This window comes from Haliaeetus albicilla, chromosome 6 (genome assembly GCF_947461875.1).
Source record: "Haliaeetus albicilla chromosome 6, bHalAlb1.1, whole genome shotgun sequence".
NCBI classification, from domain to species: Eukaryota; Metazoa; Chordata; class Aves; order Accipitriformes; family Accipitridae; genus Haliaeetus; species Haliaeetus albicilla.
The window spans coordinates 36,484,215-36,503,709 of record NC_091488.1 but is presented as its reverse complement, the minus strand read 5'-3'; the positions used below and the strand labels follow the sequence as shown (position 1 = coordinate 36,503,709).

At 38.6% G+C, this 19,495-nt stretch overlaps 1 protein-coding gene across 1 annotated transcript in view; it reads right to left on the bottom strand.

Moving 5' to 3' along the window:
* Positions 1-974: 974 nt before the first annotated feature.
* Positions 975-19,495, bottom strand: part of CIP2A (cellular inhibitor of PP2A) — a 30,562-nt gene continuing 12,041 nt past the window's right edge. Inside the window, exons 13-21 of the mRNA XM_069785546.1 lie at positions 18,761-18,879; positions 12,961-13,141; positions 10,715-10,789; positions 10,521-10,631; positions 8,957-9,153; positions 7,174-7,287; positions 5,241-5,323; positions 4,560-4,699; positions 975-3,455 (exon numbers count right to left, since the gene is read on the bottom strand). Coding sequence (XP_069641647.1) covers positions 3,285-3,455; positions 4,560-4,699; positions 5,241-5,323; positions 7,174-7,287; positions 8,957-9,153; positions 10,521-10,631; positions 10,715-10,789; positions 12,961-13,141; positions 18,761-18,879 — 1,191 coding nt within the window. The 3' untranslated portion in view covers positions 975-3,284. The remainder of the gene's footprint in view (positions 3,456-4,559; positions 4,700-5,240; positions 5,324-7,173; positions 7,288-8,956; positions 9,154-10,520; positions 10,632-10,714; positions 10,790-12,960; positions 13,142-18,760; positions 18,880-19,495) is intronic.

The window sequence follows — 19,495 nt, the reverse complement described above, 5'->3', positions numbered from 1 at the left end:
AGGGTTTTTTGCCTACATTAAGTTGCACGTGCTAGCACAAATACCAGAGCATAGACATTTTGACCACACTAATTAAAAAAAAAAAAAATGTTCTGCCTTGTTTATAACAGAGATAAGCATAGGGGGAGGACAATGACAGCATGAGAATTGGTTCAGGAAAAGCTTCATGTTCCGTCTTCTGTGTAGGCAAGGATGATCAATTGCACTTAATTCAAAAGTCAGAGTTCAATTCCACAGCCTGTTTTATCCCAGAGGTGGGAAAGACTCCACTACTGGATCCAAACAGCACACGAGAAAAGCTTCCCAGTTTCAATACAAGACAGACTTCACCAGAGAAAAGCAAGTGATAGGCACTGTCACTTGGAGTCAGTGGTGAAAGAGAGCTGGAGAGATGGAGAAGTGGGGGAAAGTGAAAGCCTAAAATAAATCACTAGCAGGGAAGTAGAAAAAGATAAAAAAATGCAGAATTAAGACCAAAAGAAAAGGGGAGTGGTAAGATGAAGACAACATATAATAGACTATGAACTGAAAAGCATCAACTCCAAACTGCTTACTATCTCATTGTCCCCAAAAAGTACACCAGCAATGAACTAGAGAACACAGAAAATACACACTACAGAAAAAGAAATACTGTTTTTACAGCAGGATTGTAAAAATGTACAAAGCTATTCAGAACCACATGCTGAATCGAAAACTTTCTTCAGATTATGTAAATAAAAGGCAGTTATTTTCAGATAAGTACTGGAGTGCCCAATATTGAGACATGAGGTTGCTCTGAACTAAGACAGCTCATGAGTCTCTGCACTTGTAAAACAGACAATTGACAACCTGACATAACACAGATAATTAAAAATCGACTCTGTTGAAGAGCTATTCGTTGTGCTGGTGCCAGCTACTCCTGCACTAAATGAGGGAGCCTGTGGGGAAAGAAAAAAAGTCCAACAGCATATTGGATACAGCACGTAACAAGAATATTAAAACAGCACAGAGACTTTATTACAGAACTATTTTGAACACTGATAATATCAAGATGCCTAAAAGCAAAACCCCAGAACACAGCTATTTCTCTGCACGAATTAAGTGTAAAGATTCACAGGTTTTTCTACAGTGAAAAGAGCTATATGTTTTGAACAAAATTTTAAACAGACATCAATTTATTTCCTAGTTCCATTAGCCACTATTCATTACCAATTGGAAAAGCACTGCCAGGAAAGAACACAAAACCACTGACAAAGTAGCTTGATGTGTCCATGCATTCATTTGCTATGCAGCCCAACAGAGTTCAGCAACACTTGGCTTGGAACAGCATACCGAAGCAGCACATTTTTCCAGGGGAAAAAAACAATCAATATTTATACACCGTGCTTATTACTGTGGATTCTATCATCTAAACTCCAAAGACTCGTTTACCATTTTCTGGGGACATGAACCTTATTGCTGCACGACCTTACTCTGGTGAGCAGCTTGACATTTTTGCCCTCCCATTCCACCATTTGAAAACAAAGTCAGACCAGCATTTATCAGTTTAGTTAGTAACACGCTTGACATTTCCTACTTGAATTTCTTTACATGAGCAGTTTCTGCCAGAAAAGGAGCAAAAAAACCATTTCCTTACACTTTCCCCATGACCAAGAGACTTAAACAGAAATGAAACCATGTTTGCAAATTTACTTTTGACACTCAAATTTCTTAACCCACTAGACTGAAGTAAAAATTGATGGTTAATGAAGCTTTCTTTCCCCATTGAGTTTGCAAAACTCTAACGAGACCCCTCACTTCAGCAATTCTGATAGCTTTTTTTTTTTTTGGCCTTCCTAAGCAATAACTGCATTTTATGCAAAAAGGCAACCAAACTGCATGCATTGTGCACAAAGTTGGCAGTCATCCCTGTAATTTACCTCACTTAGCAGAATACATGAAACACAGAAAATAGAGCAATTTTTTTTTTATTCCCCTGGTCTTCACAGAGACCAGAACAATGTCTATAAATCTTACCTGTGATTAGGTCATGAAAACTATATTTCAGCAACAGGTTAAAATAGATACAACATCAGATGAATTGGAAAATTGCAACTGAACGTGCAAGGCTGTCCTTAGACGCAAGTTCAACAGATTCAGTAAGACACATCTGTTACACAACTGAAAAACAAAGAATCTCAGGTATTTTAAAATCCTGCCATTACAAATTAGATAAAAATAAAGGCAGTAATGCTACAGAAAAAGATATATATTAGATCACCCAAAATTCTGGCAGTTCTGCCAAAATACAGACACTAATGAAATAGTTCTGCCAACTGCTAAAAGACATGTTATTCATGTCACGTAAACTAAGGACAAGAAAGTGTTCTGCCACTCAAAAATGTGCACCAAATTCTAGTACTAGTCTTTCATATGAAAGTACATTTTTTAAAAGACCAAAATTATCTAAATAGTTATAGTATAAGCAATATATGCAATCCTGTTGGTGTACAGCAGAAAACGACAACGCTGACAACAGCTAGCATGCATCGCATAGGATTGTCAAAAACGTGCAGATCTTTTCAAAGAATGAAGAGAAGCATTGTAGGATTAGGAAAGTATTATCTAGTATTTAAGAAATATTTGTACATTCATATATTTTATTTTAGCATGCCTTCCCTAACAGATGCTACTTGCTGAAGAGTCATTCAAATGTGGTGTTCTACTTGCTCAAATTCATATCTCCTCATAATTAGAAATGCCTCCACATATTTACTACACAAAGCACTTGCACCAATACGCTGATAAATACAGCTTTCAATGTAACATGTTCTAATTGATATAATCCATTTTATTTTTATGTTTATACCTTAGACGTCAGGAAGCAACACTGTACAAATAATAATGGTATTCAGAAGAGTCAAAATTAACAAGATTACATCATAAAAGTGCTTAACCTATGAAGCACGCTGCTTGCCAGATGGTCAGTAGAAGAATTTACAGACAAAAAAGTTGACAGCGACTCCTATTTTGCTTTACATTTCCCTACATATATTTAGGAAGGTTAGTCACCAGCAAAAGTTGCATTCAGCTCCCAATACAGATGATAATATTTCTACCAAGACCATCAGAAGACCTATTTGCTATATAGGAGCTCAGTTTTTTTCAGATCAAAGCTTCCACAATTACTACTTTTTCTTCTCAATTGATAGTTAGGCTACTTAAATTTTAGGGTTTTTTGAGGCAGATCATATGCTAACTTCAGGTTTAAAAATCTTTACATATATTCATACATATGTATAAAATACTAAAATCTTAACAGAGCCCTATAAACTGAGGTTCACTGCTTCTGCACTTAACTTGCCACCACTTAGGCTGTGAATCATTGCAATCATATTGGAGTGTTTGTTCAATTCTTCCTTCTGTAGTTTTACAAGCGCTTCTTTTTCTTCCAAGCGTCCTTCCAACTGGGATTTTTGAACTTCCAGAGAAGACGCCTGCACAAACAAACAAAACACTGCAGTTTCCTCCATTGTCAACTGAAAAACGTACACAACAGTGAAAGCTGAGTGGCTTGATGGTGAATGTAAGCAAGTAATTAAAAAGCAGTTTTAAAATTACAAGCTTGTTTCAGATATCTTTCTCAGCTATACATTTGGTGCACATGAATGATTACAGCTACTGCCACACTTCAAAATGTTACATATCATGGGAAAGCACCAACGCCCATGTTATTGTCCTATTTAAGCAGCAGAATTGTTCACAGTTAAGCCATCTACATTTCATTTCAAGTCCTACACCAGTAAATATTTACCATGAACAAGGGAAATATTTGCTATATACTGGATAATATTTCCTGGAGAGATTAGACTTTGCTTCCAGGGAATGTAAATAGAGCAAATGCATTTGCCAGACTGCACACTTTGCGTTTGCTGATCAGTTTGCATGTAAAATGAATCTCTGCCTTGTGAGTTTACAGGTAGCCTAACCTACAGGCAAGGACAGATAGGCTGCACTGAAGTTTTGGGGATTTCGTTTTGGTTTTTTAAACATTAACCTGTTAACCTGGTATAGACAAACTGGTCTCTGTTTTGAAAAAAGAGACTATTTTTCTTAGAGATAAAAATAGATATTTTATTAGAATTTCAAAGATCAAGAAGAAAATCAGATGCATTTTGGAGCACACATGTAGTATATATACCTTAATTCAGGACATGAAAAAGGGGAGAAAGAAAGCCAATCCACATTTTACAGTAGTTAAAACTACTGAAGAGGAATGGGCTACATTCTCTTATTTAATATTGTACTACAGGTTTGTTTGGTTTGTTTTTTTTTTTTTTTTTTCTTCCAAACGTTATGTACTCACACAACATGCCTCATTAGAACCTGACCCTGACTTCTTTTCTCTTAAATTCAAGCTCACCTACTCAAAACTCAAAAGGTATACAATTAAATTTGAGAGAATTTGTTCTTGTCCACTGCATAGATTGCTCTACTTTCTTTAGCTACTTCACCACTGAAATATTGATTTACCAACTCCATCAGTTAAATACGTATCTGAAATTCCAGTCTCTAGAATGCAGGTGCAAATAATTCCTTACCTTGATACTCAGTTCCTTCCTTGTTTGTTCCGTTTTACTTAATTCCTTTCTAAGAGTATCTATAGTTTGTTCCATATCTGTTTTTTCTTTCTGCTGAGCTTTCAGTTTTTCTTCCAGAACTTTTATTTTCTGTTGCAAGGCTTAAGAAAATGAACACATTAAAGGATGGGTTGCCAAACTTAGAAAAGAGATACTGCATTGCCTGGGAAACAAGTTTTTGGGTTTGGTGGTGGGGGGGTTTTTTGGTTTGGGGTTTTTTTTTTTTTTTTTGACTCAACATGGCTGCTAATAATTGAATTACTGCGTAGTGCCACCTACTGCTAAGTTTTAGTAGTTGCTGCCAGTCATTTGCGGAAGAGTTAAATTAAGCTCTTGTAATTCGCAATTCCTACAGAAAATAGTTCTAATGGACATGCTGTAAGAAGATCCTGAAGGGACATATGATGCTGTACAGAGATTCAGTGAAGTCCATGTAGTCTGGGAAATGAAGTTTATGTATCCTTCTAAAAAATAAAAAACTGCATTTGTTTCATTCAACTGTTAAATTGCATATCCCTGGCTAACTTTAAGGTTTACACGTTACTTAATAAGATATAGCTGCTTATCTAGAGCCCATAACACCACCACCTAGTTAATCTAGTTAGTTCTTTAGGTTCAGTGACCTTTAGGTAAGTGACTTACTTGCTATTTTGCCATCTCTCTCCTGTAGCTGTTGCTGTAATTCTTTTCTGTGATCCTCAGTTTCTATCAACTGTGCAGCAGTCCTAAAAATGCAGAGAAATAAATTTTGATGATCAAAGTGAGATATGCCACCATTTCTCTGTCCTAAGAAGCTAGAATGATTTTTGTATCATTTCCAATTGCTGTCAGGAGCTTCAAATGATCAAACGTATGAATTTGCAGGGTGGGAGCATAGACAGATTTTATTTCCTTTTTCCCCCCCCCATGAAACAGTAATTTCCCTTCTCTGATCATGGAGACACAGTAGAAACCACTAAAAAGGTTCATACCTGGAGCTTAAACACCAGAAACTATTGCTTTTGATTACAGCCACAAAGCATTCAAAATACCATGACAGAACTGAAATTGTCATTCAGCCCGAGTCAAAATTCACTGCCATTAGTGATTAAGGATGCTGGGATCTAGCTCTTAGCATGCTCCTGAATCGACAATACCATTTGTAAAACCTATTTCAGCTATTATCCATGCAAGCACATTTATGCATAAAGATTTTCCAATACCATTCTAAACATCTTCCTGATTGTCACTCAGCAAAAACAACCATTTCATAAGGTATCACCATAGCCCATATACAGGTCTGCGTCAGTCTTCACTAGTTCAGATAATATTTAGTTTCCACAATCATTTAATATATAGGTACTGTCATCTACTAGCATTAAAGCTGTAACCTGGGAACTTTATGAAGGTAATGTACTTTTTCCATTAGTAGCTAGCCTAATTTCTAAGGCATATTCTATCTGCCACTTGCCTTGCCGACGTCTGCTGTCACTCTTGTTTACTTGTTTACTCACTTCCTATCTACCAGTTTCTAAGCTGCAGCCTCTAGCAAGGGTGGGGGGGGGGGGGAGTGTATTTCCATGGTCTCCATTTTATTCGTGGCAGTTCGAGAATATCTGTATAATAAATGCTCCCCTGACCTGCCTTTAAAAAGGGGCAGCTTTTGTCAGAATATCTCCCTAACTACACTGAGCTGCATCTTGCAGCAGTGAAATTAAGTGTCCAGACTTATTCAGTAGCAAACTAATGTATCAGTATGAAGATGTTTCCATTTGAATCAGAACTCAAGGCAGTGATTTGGACTGCTCTGATTACTGACAAGGCAAGAGCCGGGAAGGATGAAGTGAACTTTGCAAGTCAAACCAAGAATAGCATTTTATTTCTAAACTGAATACAAGGCCTGCCTATGAGCATATTTTAAAGATATCTTCTGCAAAATTAAGCATTAAATAAAATTTCTCAAAGAGGAATCCTATTCCCTTAGTTACGTTGGTGAAAGGTACATCAGACCTCTATTTTAAGCCATCAAAAGGGAAAAAATAATTAGTCCTCAAGAAGACGTTAAGTAATGCTAGTTTTTTGGTTGAGGAATGATGTTTTATACCACAGACAGAATAGCAACCACCACTATTTGTAATATAATCTTTAAATGTATTAGTTTAGTAGAGTGGTTTTGGTTTTTTTTCTGATCTGACAACATTACAGAGAAACCTTGCAGGCTAAAAGGGAATATGTGAAAATCTTTGGGCGATAACAGCATTTAAGAATTCAACAACAACCAAAAAGGTACCTCCCCACCCCACTAAATGCACCCAACAACTGGGTTGTCTTCATTGCTCCTTTTAATTCCTCCTGTCACACTGAAATCTGTGGGTACTCCTCCCCGCCCCCAACCAATACAGGAGCAAACAAAATAAACCAAACTACAGATTTTCATCTAACATACACATATAAAGCAACACTGAAGCATCTTTTGCTTCCTCTAACTCCACTTCTCAGTCATTACTTAAGGCAGAATTGAAAAATTGAGACTAAAGTGCTATTTAGTTTTACTGTTTATCTTTAATTTGCTTTAAAAAGACCAAATTGAACTTACCTGTCATGCTGCTGCTTGAGTGATTCATTTAGTTTCTTCATTGCTTCCATTTGTTTATTTAGTGAATTGCATGTAATCTGTAGATCTTTACATTGTCTTTCAGTTGTTTCATACCTACAAATGAATTAGGGGGTTATGGTTGAAGACTGTAAGTGCTTTTGAAGAGCTTTTACTTTAATAGTTTGTCAAATAAAAATACTTGACATCATCTGTGCAATCATCCCACTCAAGCTAAAAACAAGGTGTTTTGGGCAGGGTGGGGAAGGGCGGTTCAGTTGAGTGGTAGTTTGTTGTTTGTTTGGGCGTTGTTTTGTTTTTTAAATGAACATACTTAGAAGAAGGAAAAAAAACAAAACAAAAAAACCAAGCCAAGCTTCAGTGGATCCCTTACATATCCTTAATTATTAAAGATCAGGAAACAACCTTTCTCCAGCAGAAAACTCTTAGGAACTGACAAAACACACAGATGCCTTTATAAATTTGTCATACACAAACTGTTATAAATTAGCTATTTGCAGTCACCTTTTAAGGGACCCTTTGAGTCAGTCTATGATCTCCAGTTGTCTCGTGATACTAAAAACTGAATATACTGAAGACAATGCAATGTGCATTTAATACAAGTTTGAGGCAGATCTCATGCTCTAAGCAAATGTTTTTCTACTTTCCTACCAAAAGGAAAACCCTCTCCCCTGATGTCAGTTATCTGATTGTTTTTAAGGAACAGTATATTTAAAGTGCACAGATCATTTAGAAAGCAAGTTTTTGCTTTATAAACACATTGTAAGGATCACAAATCTATTTTATTCCTTCTTTGGAGAATTTACAACTGTTCAATACTAGATTGAGGCTGTTTTCTTTCACATAAATTAGTCAAATACATGTTCACACAGTGTATGGCTGCGTACAATTCAAGCACAAAAGCAGGCACTGCCACAGCGACTATACTAGCTACTTGCTCAAGAAACCCCATAATGGACAAAAGTCTTATACATTTTTCCTCCCTCAATGACTCCCTTATTGGGAGCAATATGCCTTCAAAATTGTCTAATACAATGCCTGCTCCCATTATTAAGCAAGAAACTCGCTCTCAATTTTATCAGCTTCTTTGCCTTGCTGACACCTAGTGACGAGACCAGCTCATGTGAGTTGAAAAGCCAAAGCTTTTTAAAGGCTTTATTCTTCCAAAGCACATTATATTTTCATAAATAGTTTCTAACTTTATGTACTTTTTGTACCTCATGTCCTTTTTTAGCTTAAGATCCTAAAGAAATAATGCTTATAAATAATTTGGGACACACAATGTGCCTCCTTCCTCCCTACCTCACTTTAACCTAATTTCAGTCAAATTTGCTACAGAAGTGATAAAAGATGCAGACATACTGTTATTAGCTGCTTCACCAAACTATTTATAGCACATCATCAAGATAGCATATAAGATCAAAGAAAGAAGCTGAGAGTATGGTATAATACTAATAGAAACTAAGCATTGTTAATTTTGTTTGTTAGAGAACAATGCTCTCTTTTATACAAAGTTCATGCTATTTCCTGAACTGGACCTTCAACATCTACAACTTTAGTTCTCACTCCATTTAATATATTAACTTCCTGAATGACTTAAGTTAACCTCATTGACAAGCTTACAGAAGAAAGAAAAAATAATGAATTTTTCACTTAAAAACATGAAGTAGCATGTAATGTTGATCTTCTAATGCGCTTAGCCCAGTAAAAGGCTTCATCACTCTTTGGATACAAAGTATTCGCTTAGAGATCTTACGTGCCTTACCTCTGAAGAAGATCGACAGAGGATATTTTCAGTATTTCATGTTCTTCAGCAACTGTTTGTAATTTTCTGTTGTGTTGAAAGAGCTGTTCAATATCAGTCTGTGCTCTTTCAGATTCTACCTGCTGAGCTTTCAGCAAATCATTAAGTTCTTCATTTTTTCGTTCTGCATCCTTCAACACTGCAGCAAGAGTTCTTGCCTTTGAGTGGAAAGACACCCCCCACCACCAAAAAAAAAAAAACCCAACCCACAATTACAAGCAATTCTGTTCCACAAGTCACTTTGTAATAGGCATATTTGAGGCCATAGATCTAACACTAAAATGCCAGCAGCTACATTAAGAAAAGGATTTCTCTCACCTAGTATTAACTACAAATTAATTTGTTCACTAAATTCCTTTAGATCCCTTTATAGACAGTGGGAGGGGAGAGGAAAGAATAAAGTAAAAGGTGATACATTTTAGCTACGGATTTAGTATTCTGTAGCCCAATCTTTACTATAACCTTTAAAAAAATAGAAATGATTCCGAGTTTTCAATGCACACCTGCCGTGGTTTTGGCTGGAGTAGAGTTTTTTTTCTTTCTAGTAGCTGGTATAGTGTTATGTTTTGGGTTCAGTATGAGAAGAATGTTGGCAACACACTGATGTTTTCAGTTGTTGCTAAGTAGTGTTTAGACCAAGTCAAGGATTTTTCAGCTTCTCATGCCCAGCCAGCAAGAAGGCTGGAGGGGCACAAGCAGTTGGGAGGGGACACAGCCAGGACAGCTGACCCAAACTGGCCAAAGGGGTATTCCAGACCATATGATGTCATGCCCAGCATATAAAGCTGGGGGAAGAAAGGAGGAAGGGGGGGGATGTTTGGACTGATGGCATTTGTCTTCCCCAGTCACCACCATGCGTGATGGAGACCTGCTTCCCTGGAGATGGCTAAACACCTGGCTGCTGATGGGAAGTAGTGAATGAATTCTTTGTTTTACTTTGCTTGTGGGTGTGGCTTTCGCTTTACCTATTAAACTGTCTTTATTTCAGCCCACGAGTTTTCTTGCTTTTACCCTTCTGATTCTCTCCCCCATCCCACTGTGAGGAAGTGAGCAGCTGCATGGTGCTTAGTTGCCAGCTGGGGTTAAAACACAACACCTCAAATATATACCCCATGGAAGCAAGCTTTATTTGAAAGTTCATCTTTGACAAGTGATTAAAAGGCACAAACAGGAAACAGTTCTTCACATACCAGCAAATTCTATATAGGATTCTAGTAAGTGGCTTTATTAATTTTCAAGATTACTACCACTAAATTAACACTAATGGTTAACAAACGATAATCAGTACAGTAGGTTTGTTTTGTTGACTTCCTATAGGGGAAAGGACATTAAAAGAAAACTGTGCTAAAGAACAATCCAGAGGAAAACAGGGTGTTTATGATAAAAATTAAGACTGCCCTAACTTGCAAGCATAGCTTACAGTTAAGCTGTATAGTTTCTACACATGTAATCACAGTTAAAGCTACCCAGACAATTATTACTTAGCCCCCCCTCAGAGTCCCAGAAGGAAGCTCCTGCTACTTACCTCGGACTCAGCCTGGGCTCTCTGACACCGGTACTGAGCCATCAGCCTATCTGCCTGAGCCAGAGCTAATGTCTTTGCTTCCAAAAGGTCTTGCAGCCTAGTTTCTTTAGACTGTACATAGGAAGAACATTTTTCATTAACATTTTCTGAACGTACAGACAGCAATGTACCCATACACATTAGGTTGTACTCACTGCTAACGCCGACAGCTTCTGCTCATAGACATCCATTATGTCAGATATCCTCATATCAGTGAATGGCTCCTTCATCTGTGGAAATGTTTTCCAGTTACTGCTACTGTAAATTGGTATTTACTTAGATAGGTAACGTGGGCCTAAAGAGCGCAGTAGTTTTGTGAACTCTACTTGTCCACTAGCTTTTTGAGTTCTTATGTCTGAGACTGCTCAAATGCATCCACCTGACTCTTTGTGGAAAGTTTGTGAATAATTGAACTACTTAGGCTGAACAGGATTCATCTGCAGAAGACTATCAGTCCAGCACTATGAAAAGGTAACATCACCACTCTAAAATGGTTCCCCTTGGTCTAATCTTTGCTGGAGAATTAGCAGTCCTCTCATAGGACGCCTAAAGTAATTTGCCCTAGTATTAACAGCACGAAATACATATGGCTAAAAATCTCTGTTCATACTCCATGGCCTTCTCAACATACAGATTATCAGAAAAGGCCCAGGTAAGTTGTTCTGAAAGGATACTATCCAGAACACAACTTACTATGTTAATCCACTGACTTACTAGAAGAAATTTACCATATATGGTACAACAAGTCCTAAGTGTTTATTAAAATATATGCCCGAGTCAAGTGAGAATGCTACTTGGTGATTTCAGGATATTTTTTCTTAGGCAGTGCTACTATAACAGCAGTTTTGAGCAGCTGTTCATAAATGCTGATACATTACCAAGTACAAGCTATCCCAGCTGTTCATACAATGAACACCTACTGAAAAGCTACCATCTCTGCACCATTTTGAACCATTATGTAAGAATTTCTTTGCATATTAACAGTAGCCCCTGCATGGCTCCAGTTCTCCGCTCATTTTCCTGTCCCTGAAACAAGTAGTTTTTTTTCCTGCTTGCAAACCTGTAATCTCTATGTCCTTTTAGATATTACTACTATAAGAAAAGTTTCTGTACGTTCCCTTCCCTCTCTCTGTACAGTAATACTATTAAAAGTGTTTTCTCAATTATGTTTTAACACACATTTGAGCTTCATGTAACATACAGAACACACACAGAGATGAAGTACTGCATATTTTAAAGTGAGTGTGTATATTCATTTTTAAAGGAAAGTTCTACTAATTAGAAGGTCTGAGAAAAGATTCACTCAATTTCTCCCCTCAAAAATTGAAGCAGTTTTACAATCTGTCACATTACTGGAAGGTGCTGCACAAGTGCTGTTAGGCACCTGTGGCTGCTTTGACTTACATTGATATGTACACAGCAATGCACCTACAGACTGTTGTGTGCGGCCTCAAAAGGATGATCAATGGGAGCATCCCATGGCAGAGTACGAAGCAAGCCAATGAAGACTCACTTGACCTTTTTCACTATTATGCTAGCAGCTGCCTGGAACTGGTAGCTTGCCGAGTTTCATTCTTATCTGTTACAAGAGAGAGGACCATTGCAAAGCTAAGGCTGGAGGCAATGCCACTAATACAGATATCAAGCCGTTATCAAGCACATTCTGTTTGTTTTCCCAATTTGCATACTGTTCTTTTAAGCCAAAAGAAAATAGAAGCAACCACTCAGATTCATCACTCAGTCTAAAGTAGCTACAAAGCAACTAACTTGCTTTGAACAGAAAAAAGAAAGAGGAAATACAGCCAGTATCTGACAGCATGGCCCACAAAGAAGCATGCTATATGTGGTGCCTGTTTGAGTGTCTCATTCATAATGCATATTGCTGCAGAGGGAAGCAAAAACTTTCTTCTGAAGTAATAACAGTGCCTCTCCAAGGCGGCCACAAATACTACAGTCAGCTACAGGCAAGAAAAGGAAAATGTTTGTATGCGTGTTTAGGCATATAAGAAATGCACCATACTCTTCTAAAGCAGTATATGATCTCTATTTTATCACAGGCTATATCTTAGGAAGCAGGGGGAGGAGGCTTCTTATAAGTGTCCCAGCAAGTCTAAGCAGTTGTGACTATATCTGACACCTGTCTCCACATCTGACAACTAGAAGAGTGTGGGCAACCCCACTGGAGAAAGGGATCTCAATACGGAGCCCAGCTTCTGATGTAGCACAAAGAATTATTATTGAATTCTGCTCAGGAGCTCAATAAAAGGAACACATTCTAAATAGGTAGGAATCTGATACATGTGCTATAGCCTGACACTTGGATTTTAATTTCCGCACACCCTCCCCCCTGCCCCGTAAAAAAGTGTCAAATATTTAACAAGTGTATATAAATTCTACTAACCTGTAGTCCAGAATGAAGTTTTTGTATTAATTCCTGAATATTTGAAGTTGTGGATCCATCACTTGAAGGACAGAACCGCCCCGAAGTAACGGTCATGGGTGACTGCATTTGGATTCTTTTCGATGCATGCTCTGTTTCTTGTTGTCTGTAAGCATTACTTGCCGCAATGCTTTCACCAAGCCTATATAAACATAAAGGCTATAATGAAATAACCTGCTACAAATACCATTGCAAGAATTGAAGATGAGGACAATTTCATAACATAATCAACTTCCCTTACATTGGAAACAGATTACAGAACAGTCACATTTGCATTATCACACAACATTAAGATGTAGTATCAGACATGTGCCCAAACTGTCCAGAGATACAGAAAGTAGAACAAAAAAAAAAAAAAAAAAAAAGAGAGAGAGAGAGAGAGAGAAAGCCTGTCATGGCTAACCTTTAGAAAGAAATATGGTATCACACCAGAAGGGGCAGAACAGATAATCTGTCCCTTATTAGCCTGAGAAACAGGTTATTTCACATGTCATTATTCAACTTAACTAGGCCACTGTTTGTAAGTAGGAAGATTGAGAAGGTATGAGGCATAAAAATAAGAAGATTAAATCATGAAAAGGCAGAGTGCTACCAATAAACCTTAGTTTTTCCTTGTCTGTGATGCTATTTTACATATTATATTGAATACCACACATTTCATTTTGTAAGTTTTAACCAAAATTTAAGTATGCAGATAAAAGTACAATTGGTTAAAATTTGTACAGGGAAGAGAACACAAAAGCTTAGACAGAAGTAATTACAGTACCTATATTCCAGTGTCTGTATGTTACTTGAGGTTGGTATTTTTGAGGCAGCTACTAATGACATGTTTCAAATCAGAGAGAATGGTAAGTGAAAAGAGCTGATTTCTGAGCCACCAGTCAAAAATCTTTTCTTCTAGATAAATTCCTTAGTTACTAAGTTATACCAAACACTTCACTGAAGTGCTGTCTCAATTGATTTCTAAGTGAACAGAGCCTATTTTTAACTTGCATTTATACACATGTTGTTTGGCTATTCCATTGTACAACTCTGGGCATATTGGATTGTACAGATCCATCATTCTTCTAGCCACACTATTTCTTACTGGCCATTATAAAAATGTTTCCTATATCCACAAAATCATGTGATCATAGAATATTTGAAGTTGAAAGGGACCTCTAGAGATCATCTAGTTCAACTCCCCTGCTCTAAGCAGGTTGCCCAGGACTACATCCAGTAGTTTTGTCTGTCTCAAAGGATGAAGAGTCTACACAACTTCTCTTGGCAACCTTTTTCAGTGTTTTATTCCCCTTATAGTAAAAGTGGTTTGTTTTTTTTTTTTTAAATACATTTAAAGAAATTAAAAAGGTATTTTTTTTCTTATATTTCAGTTTGTACCTACTTCTTGTCCTGTCAATGGATACCACTGAGAAGACTCTGGCTCCATCTTCTTTGTTGATTTCCATCAGACTTTTATACACATTGATAAGATCCCCTGCCAAGTCTTCTCAAAACTAAACAATCCCAGCTCCCTCAGTCTCACCTTGTACGAGACACACTCATCCCTCAAACATCTTAATGGCCCTTCACTAGACTCACTCTAGTATATTTGTATCTCTTGTACTGGGGAGCCCAGACCTGGACACGCCACTCCAGATGTGGTCTCGCCACAGCTGAGCAGAGGGAAATGATCACCTCCTTCGACCTCCCAGTAGTACTCTTCCTAATGCAGTCCAGGGCGCTATTGACCATCTTTGCCATTCTTGAAGACAGAAGTTATATTTGCTTTCTTCTAGTCCTCAGGAACCTCTCCCAGTCACCATGACTTTTCAAAGATAATCTGGGGTGGCCTTGCAATGACATCAGCCAACTCGCTAAGCACTCGTGGGTACATCCTGTCAGGTGTCATGGACTTCTGTATGTTCAGTTTGTTTAAATGTTCCATAACCTGATCCTCTGCCATGCAGGGCAAGTCTTCCTTCCTCTAGACTTTCCCATTGCTCTCAGGGACCTATGATTCCGAAAGGCAAATCATATCAGTGAAGACCGAGGTGAACATGGCGTTGAGTATATCAAACTTTTCCATGTCCTTTGTCACCAGTTCCCCTGCCCCATTCAGCAGAAAGGCACACTGTCTTTTGCTGCTGGCATACTGGTAGAAGTCTTTCTTGTTGCCCTTCACATCTGTCACCAGGTTCAACTTCAGGTGAGCTCTGGCTTTTCTAACCCCATCCCTGTACACTTGGACACTTTGTCTATCTTCCTCCCAGGTCATCTGTCTCTGCTTCCACCTCTTGCATGCTTCCTTTTTATATTTGAATTTTGTCAAGCACTCCTTGCAGGCCTCCTGCCATGTTTGTTTGATTTTTCTGCTCGTTGGGATGGGATGGACCATTAAGGCCTCGAAGAAAATGATCCTTTGGGGAGGATAGGTGAATGGGATGGTGCAGGAGGTGAGAAAAAAAACATAAAAATCAACAACAACAAAAAAATCAACCAGCTATTCTTGGCCCCTCTTCTCCCCGGGGCTGTATCCCATGGGATTCTTCCAAGCAGATCATGAAAGAGACCAAGATCTGCTCTCCTGAAGTCCAGGGTTGTGTTCCAACTTTTTGCCCTGCTTCCTCCTCTCAGGAACTTGAGCATCACCATCTCATGGTCACTGCAACCAAGGATGTCACTGACCTTCACATCCCCAACAGTTCTTCCTTATTTGTAAGCAATCGGGTCCAGCAGGATGTCTTCTATCATCTGTTCTTCAATCCTCTGTGTTAAGAAATTGTTCATCAAAGTGCTTCAGAAACATCCTGGATTGCTGGTGCCCTACTGTGTTACCTCTTCAGCAGATACCAAGGTGGCTAAAGTCTCCTACAAGGACCACAGTCTGTGAATGCGAGGCTTCTTACAGTTGTCTAAAGGCTTCATCTACTACTTTTTTCCGATCCAGCAGTCTGCAGCAGACACCCACTACAACGTTGCCGATTTTGGTCTGCCTCCTAATCAGAACTCACACTCTTGGCTGGTTTATCTGTCCCAAGGCAGAGTTCCATGCCTTCCCCCTGCTCTCTCATAAAAAGGGCAACTCTCCTTCCTCACCCTTCTGGCTCATCATTCCTGAAGATTCTGTACGCATCCATTGCAGCACTCGTCATGTGAGTCATCCCACCACAGCTCTGTGATTCCATAGCCCTGTAACTGCATGCAGACTTCCAGTTTCTCCTGTTTCTTCTCAAATGCTGCGTGCATTATTTTGCAGGCATTTCAGAGAGGCACCCCACCTCACTGATCTCCCAGGAAGAGTAAGAGGGCTTTTCCCCCACAATACTATCCTGTAGGCAATCTCTTATTTATGTGCATATTGGGGTGACCCAGCTTTAGCCCTATTGTGTTGATTGTACAGTTCTTCCTGTTCACATAAACCCAAACCCTTTGTTTTCCAGCTGTCCTGGTTTCAGCTGGGATAGAGTTAATTGTCTTCCTAGTAGGTAGTATAGTACTATGTTTGAGTTAGGTATGAGAAGAATGTTAATAACACTGATATTTTCAGGTGTTGCTAAGTAATGTTTAGACTAAAGTCAAGGATTTTTCAGCTTCTGATGCCCAGCCAACAAGAAGGCTGGAGGGGCACAAGCGGTTGGGAGGGGACACAGCCAGGGCAGCTCACCTGAAGTGGCCAACAGGGTACTCCATACCATGTGACATCACATCTAGTATATAAACTGGGGGAAGTGGGGGGGGGTGGTGGTGGAAATCACTGCTTGTGGACTAACCAGGCATCAGTTGGCAGGTGGTGAGCAATTGCATTGTGCATCACTTGTATATTCCAATCCTTTTATTATTACTATTGTCATTTTATTAGTTTTATTATCAGTATTAGTTTCTTCTTTTCTGTTCTATTAAACCATTCTTATGTCAACCCATGAGTTTTACTTTTTTTTTTTTTCCCTGATTCTCTCCCCCATCCCACTTGGTGGGGGAAGTGAGTGAGTGGCTGCATGGTGTTTAGCTGCTGGCTGTGGTTAAACCATGACACCAACCCAGTCTACCACTTCCTCACTTGATTGTTGGTCATCTTTTCCCCTCCTTTGTCACTTTTAGTTTAAAGGTCTCCTCATCATGTTGGCCAGTCCTTGATCCTGAGTCTCATGGTCATGGAAACCAAACCAAAACTGTTTCCGACACTGGTTGCACAACCAATTGTTGACCTACAGAATCTGTTCACTTCTCTCTCCTCAAGCCCTTCCCCTCTCCCTGGTGGAATCAAGGGGAATACCACCTGTGCCCCCATGGCTTCCAGCCATTGCCATCATAGGAGTCTCCATTTCCCAACCCAACAGGCATAGATTCTGTCTGCCTCTCCTTTGGTACATCTGGAGTTCTCAGACACTTGAACCTGAAGGTCTTGAAGAAGGATCTGGTCAATCTCCTCTTCATCATTTCTGATACTCACAAGCTGCTGACCTCCTGCAGCTCCTTTACTTGGCACCACAGATCCTCAGCAACTGCACACCTGCTGTTGGCTAGAAGACCACCTCCTACTGGCCCAGCCTTAGTAAGAGATCCCAAGCCTCAGAGCTCCAGAGCTGCATACCTCTTCTGAAACCCTATTTGGGTTGGTGCTTCAGCTTTCAAAATTTATTTTGTACCCGTTTTGATGGTTTTACAGACATTCCTCTACTTAACATACCCTACCCCCAGCACCCCCCCTGTATTTCTCTCCTGAAGTCTACAGCTAACTAGATATATTGATATTATTGCTATGTAGTACTACTTGGTAATCATAAAAACAGCACTGATGTTTTCAGGATGAACACAGTTTTAGACTGTTATTACTGTGTTCTTATCACTGGCCTGTTTTGGGGTTATGATAGAAAAGAGTACGATTCCCTAGGGTGTGGGGATTTTTTGTTTGTTTGTTGTTTAAAGTTCCTGTACTTGCTACTAACTTCACAAGCTTTCTCAAAAACAACCAAAAAGCCACAGTAAAGCAAATTACCACGATTTGGTTAGGTCATCTTCCTTTACTTTTTTCCCCCTCCGTATAAGTAGTAATTCAGTCACTGTTCCAATATAAACTAGTTATGTTACAAATCTTTCACTCAAGAAAAGCAGCTCAAATGCCAAAAAGGTATCCGACTTGGAAGTCCTTTCAAACAATTCCCATTTTTGTTTTTAAAAAGCTCTGCTAACAAGAAGGGAAGAAGTGTCACATTGGTTTTCTAGGTTGCAAAGACTGTGATGGTTTTTCCTACTTTATTACATCTACAGAAATAAGGACTCCATCAAATAGTTTCTCAATACTTTTTCCCCTATTTAGGCCACCTTAAATACTACCTGAACTACCATCTGCCCGTGTCTTATCCTATTCTGTTCTTTCTTGGAAGTTACTGCAAAAGGGTAAGCAAAGCTTTAGGAACTGAAGAGTGATGTGTCTGACAAAGTTCAGTAGAGAGAGAAATCTGACAGTCAGAATATTAGATGCACTCCAATTAGTAAGTTGCAAGCACAGACTTCATACAAAAGAACACTGAAGGACAGAAGTCAGTTACTACTATGCTCTCTAGGATCTGATGTTAAGTGAATACCGTCAGCATTTGAACTACTTCCTCTGGCCTCCAAGATCACTACTGTCTCTTAAGTGTAGATAAAGAAGAAACAAGACAATTTTTCCTAAAGTTTCTGTCTCTGATGAACCGAAAGTAATATGCCAAGAAACATGAATATCACTAAGCCCATAAAAATGTCAAATCCTACTAGACTATCACAAAAATAAACTTACACTATGGCAGGAAAATCTGGTAAGGGTGCAGCCTCAAACAGTATTCTAAGTCCCACTTGGACTTGCTCTCTGTGGTCTGATGTTAAAGCAAACGTCAAAGGCATAATCAAGCGTTGATCCTAAAAAAGAAACTACTTCCATCAAAACAAGATATAACAGTCAACAACAAAAAAAACCCCAAACCACCCAGCCATCACACTATCAAAGCCCGTGAGCACAGAAGTGTTTTATTCAAAACTTAAGCTACCTTCTTAAAGTTTGCCCTTCTAAGTTTCTGAGCCTGAAGTCAATGGAAGAGAAGAAATTTTAAAAACAGTTTACACTTCAGAGTATTTAGAAACATGTTTTCCCATTAAAGCCAATGCAACAGGTAAAGAAGCTACTTAATTGCTTCAAGTTTTCAAGTGCTTGATTTCCATGATAAAGGGTCACAAGCTTAAGTTTTATAAGGATTTCCTGAGGACTGTGAAACTCTGATTGCTACCCATTAAATTACATAATTCTCATTATTGAAAGAAACCCCTCCAAAACAGCATGAAGTGTTTGACTGTCTGGATTACTTTTCAATCAACAAAGTAAATTGTTAAGGTATGACCAATAGTTACCAGAAACTGTTTTGACTACGCAAAGTCACAAATTAGATATATATATTTAATAGTAACCAACCTCACAAATAATTACATGGTTGTGACAACTTTTTTCTAGTTTGCCATCTTTAAACTGCACTCCTAATGC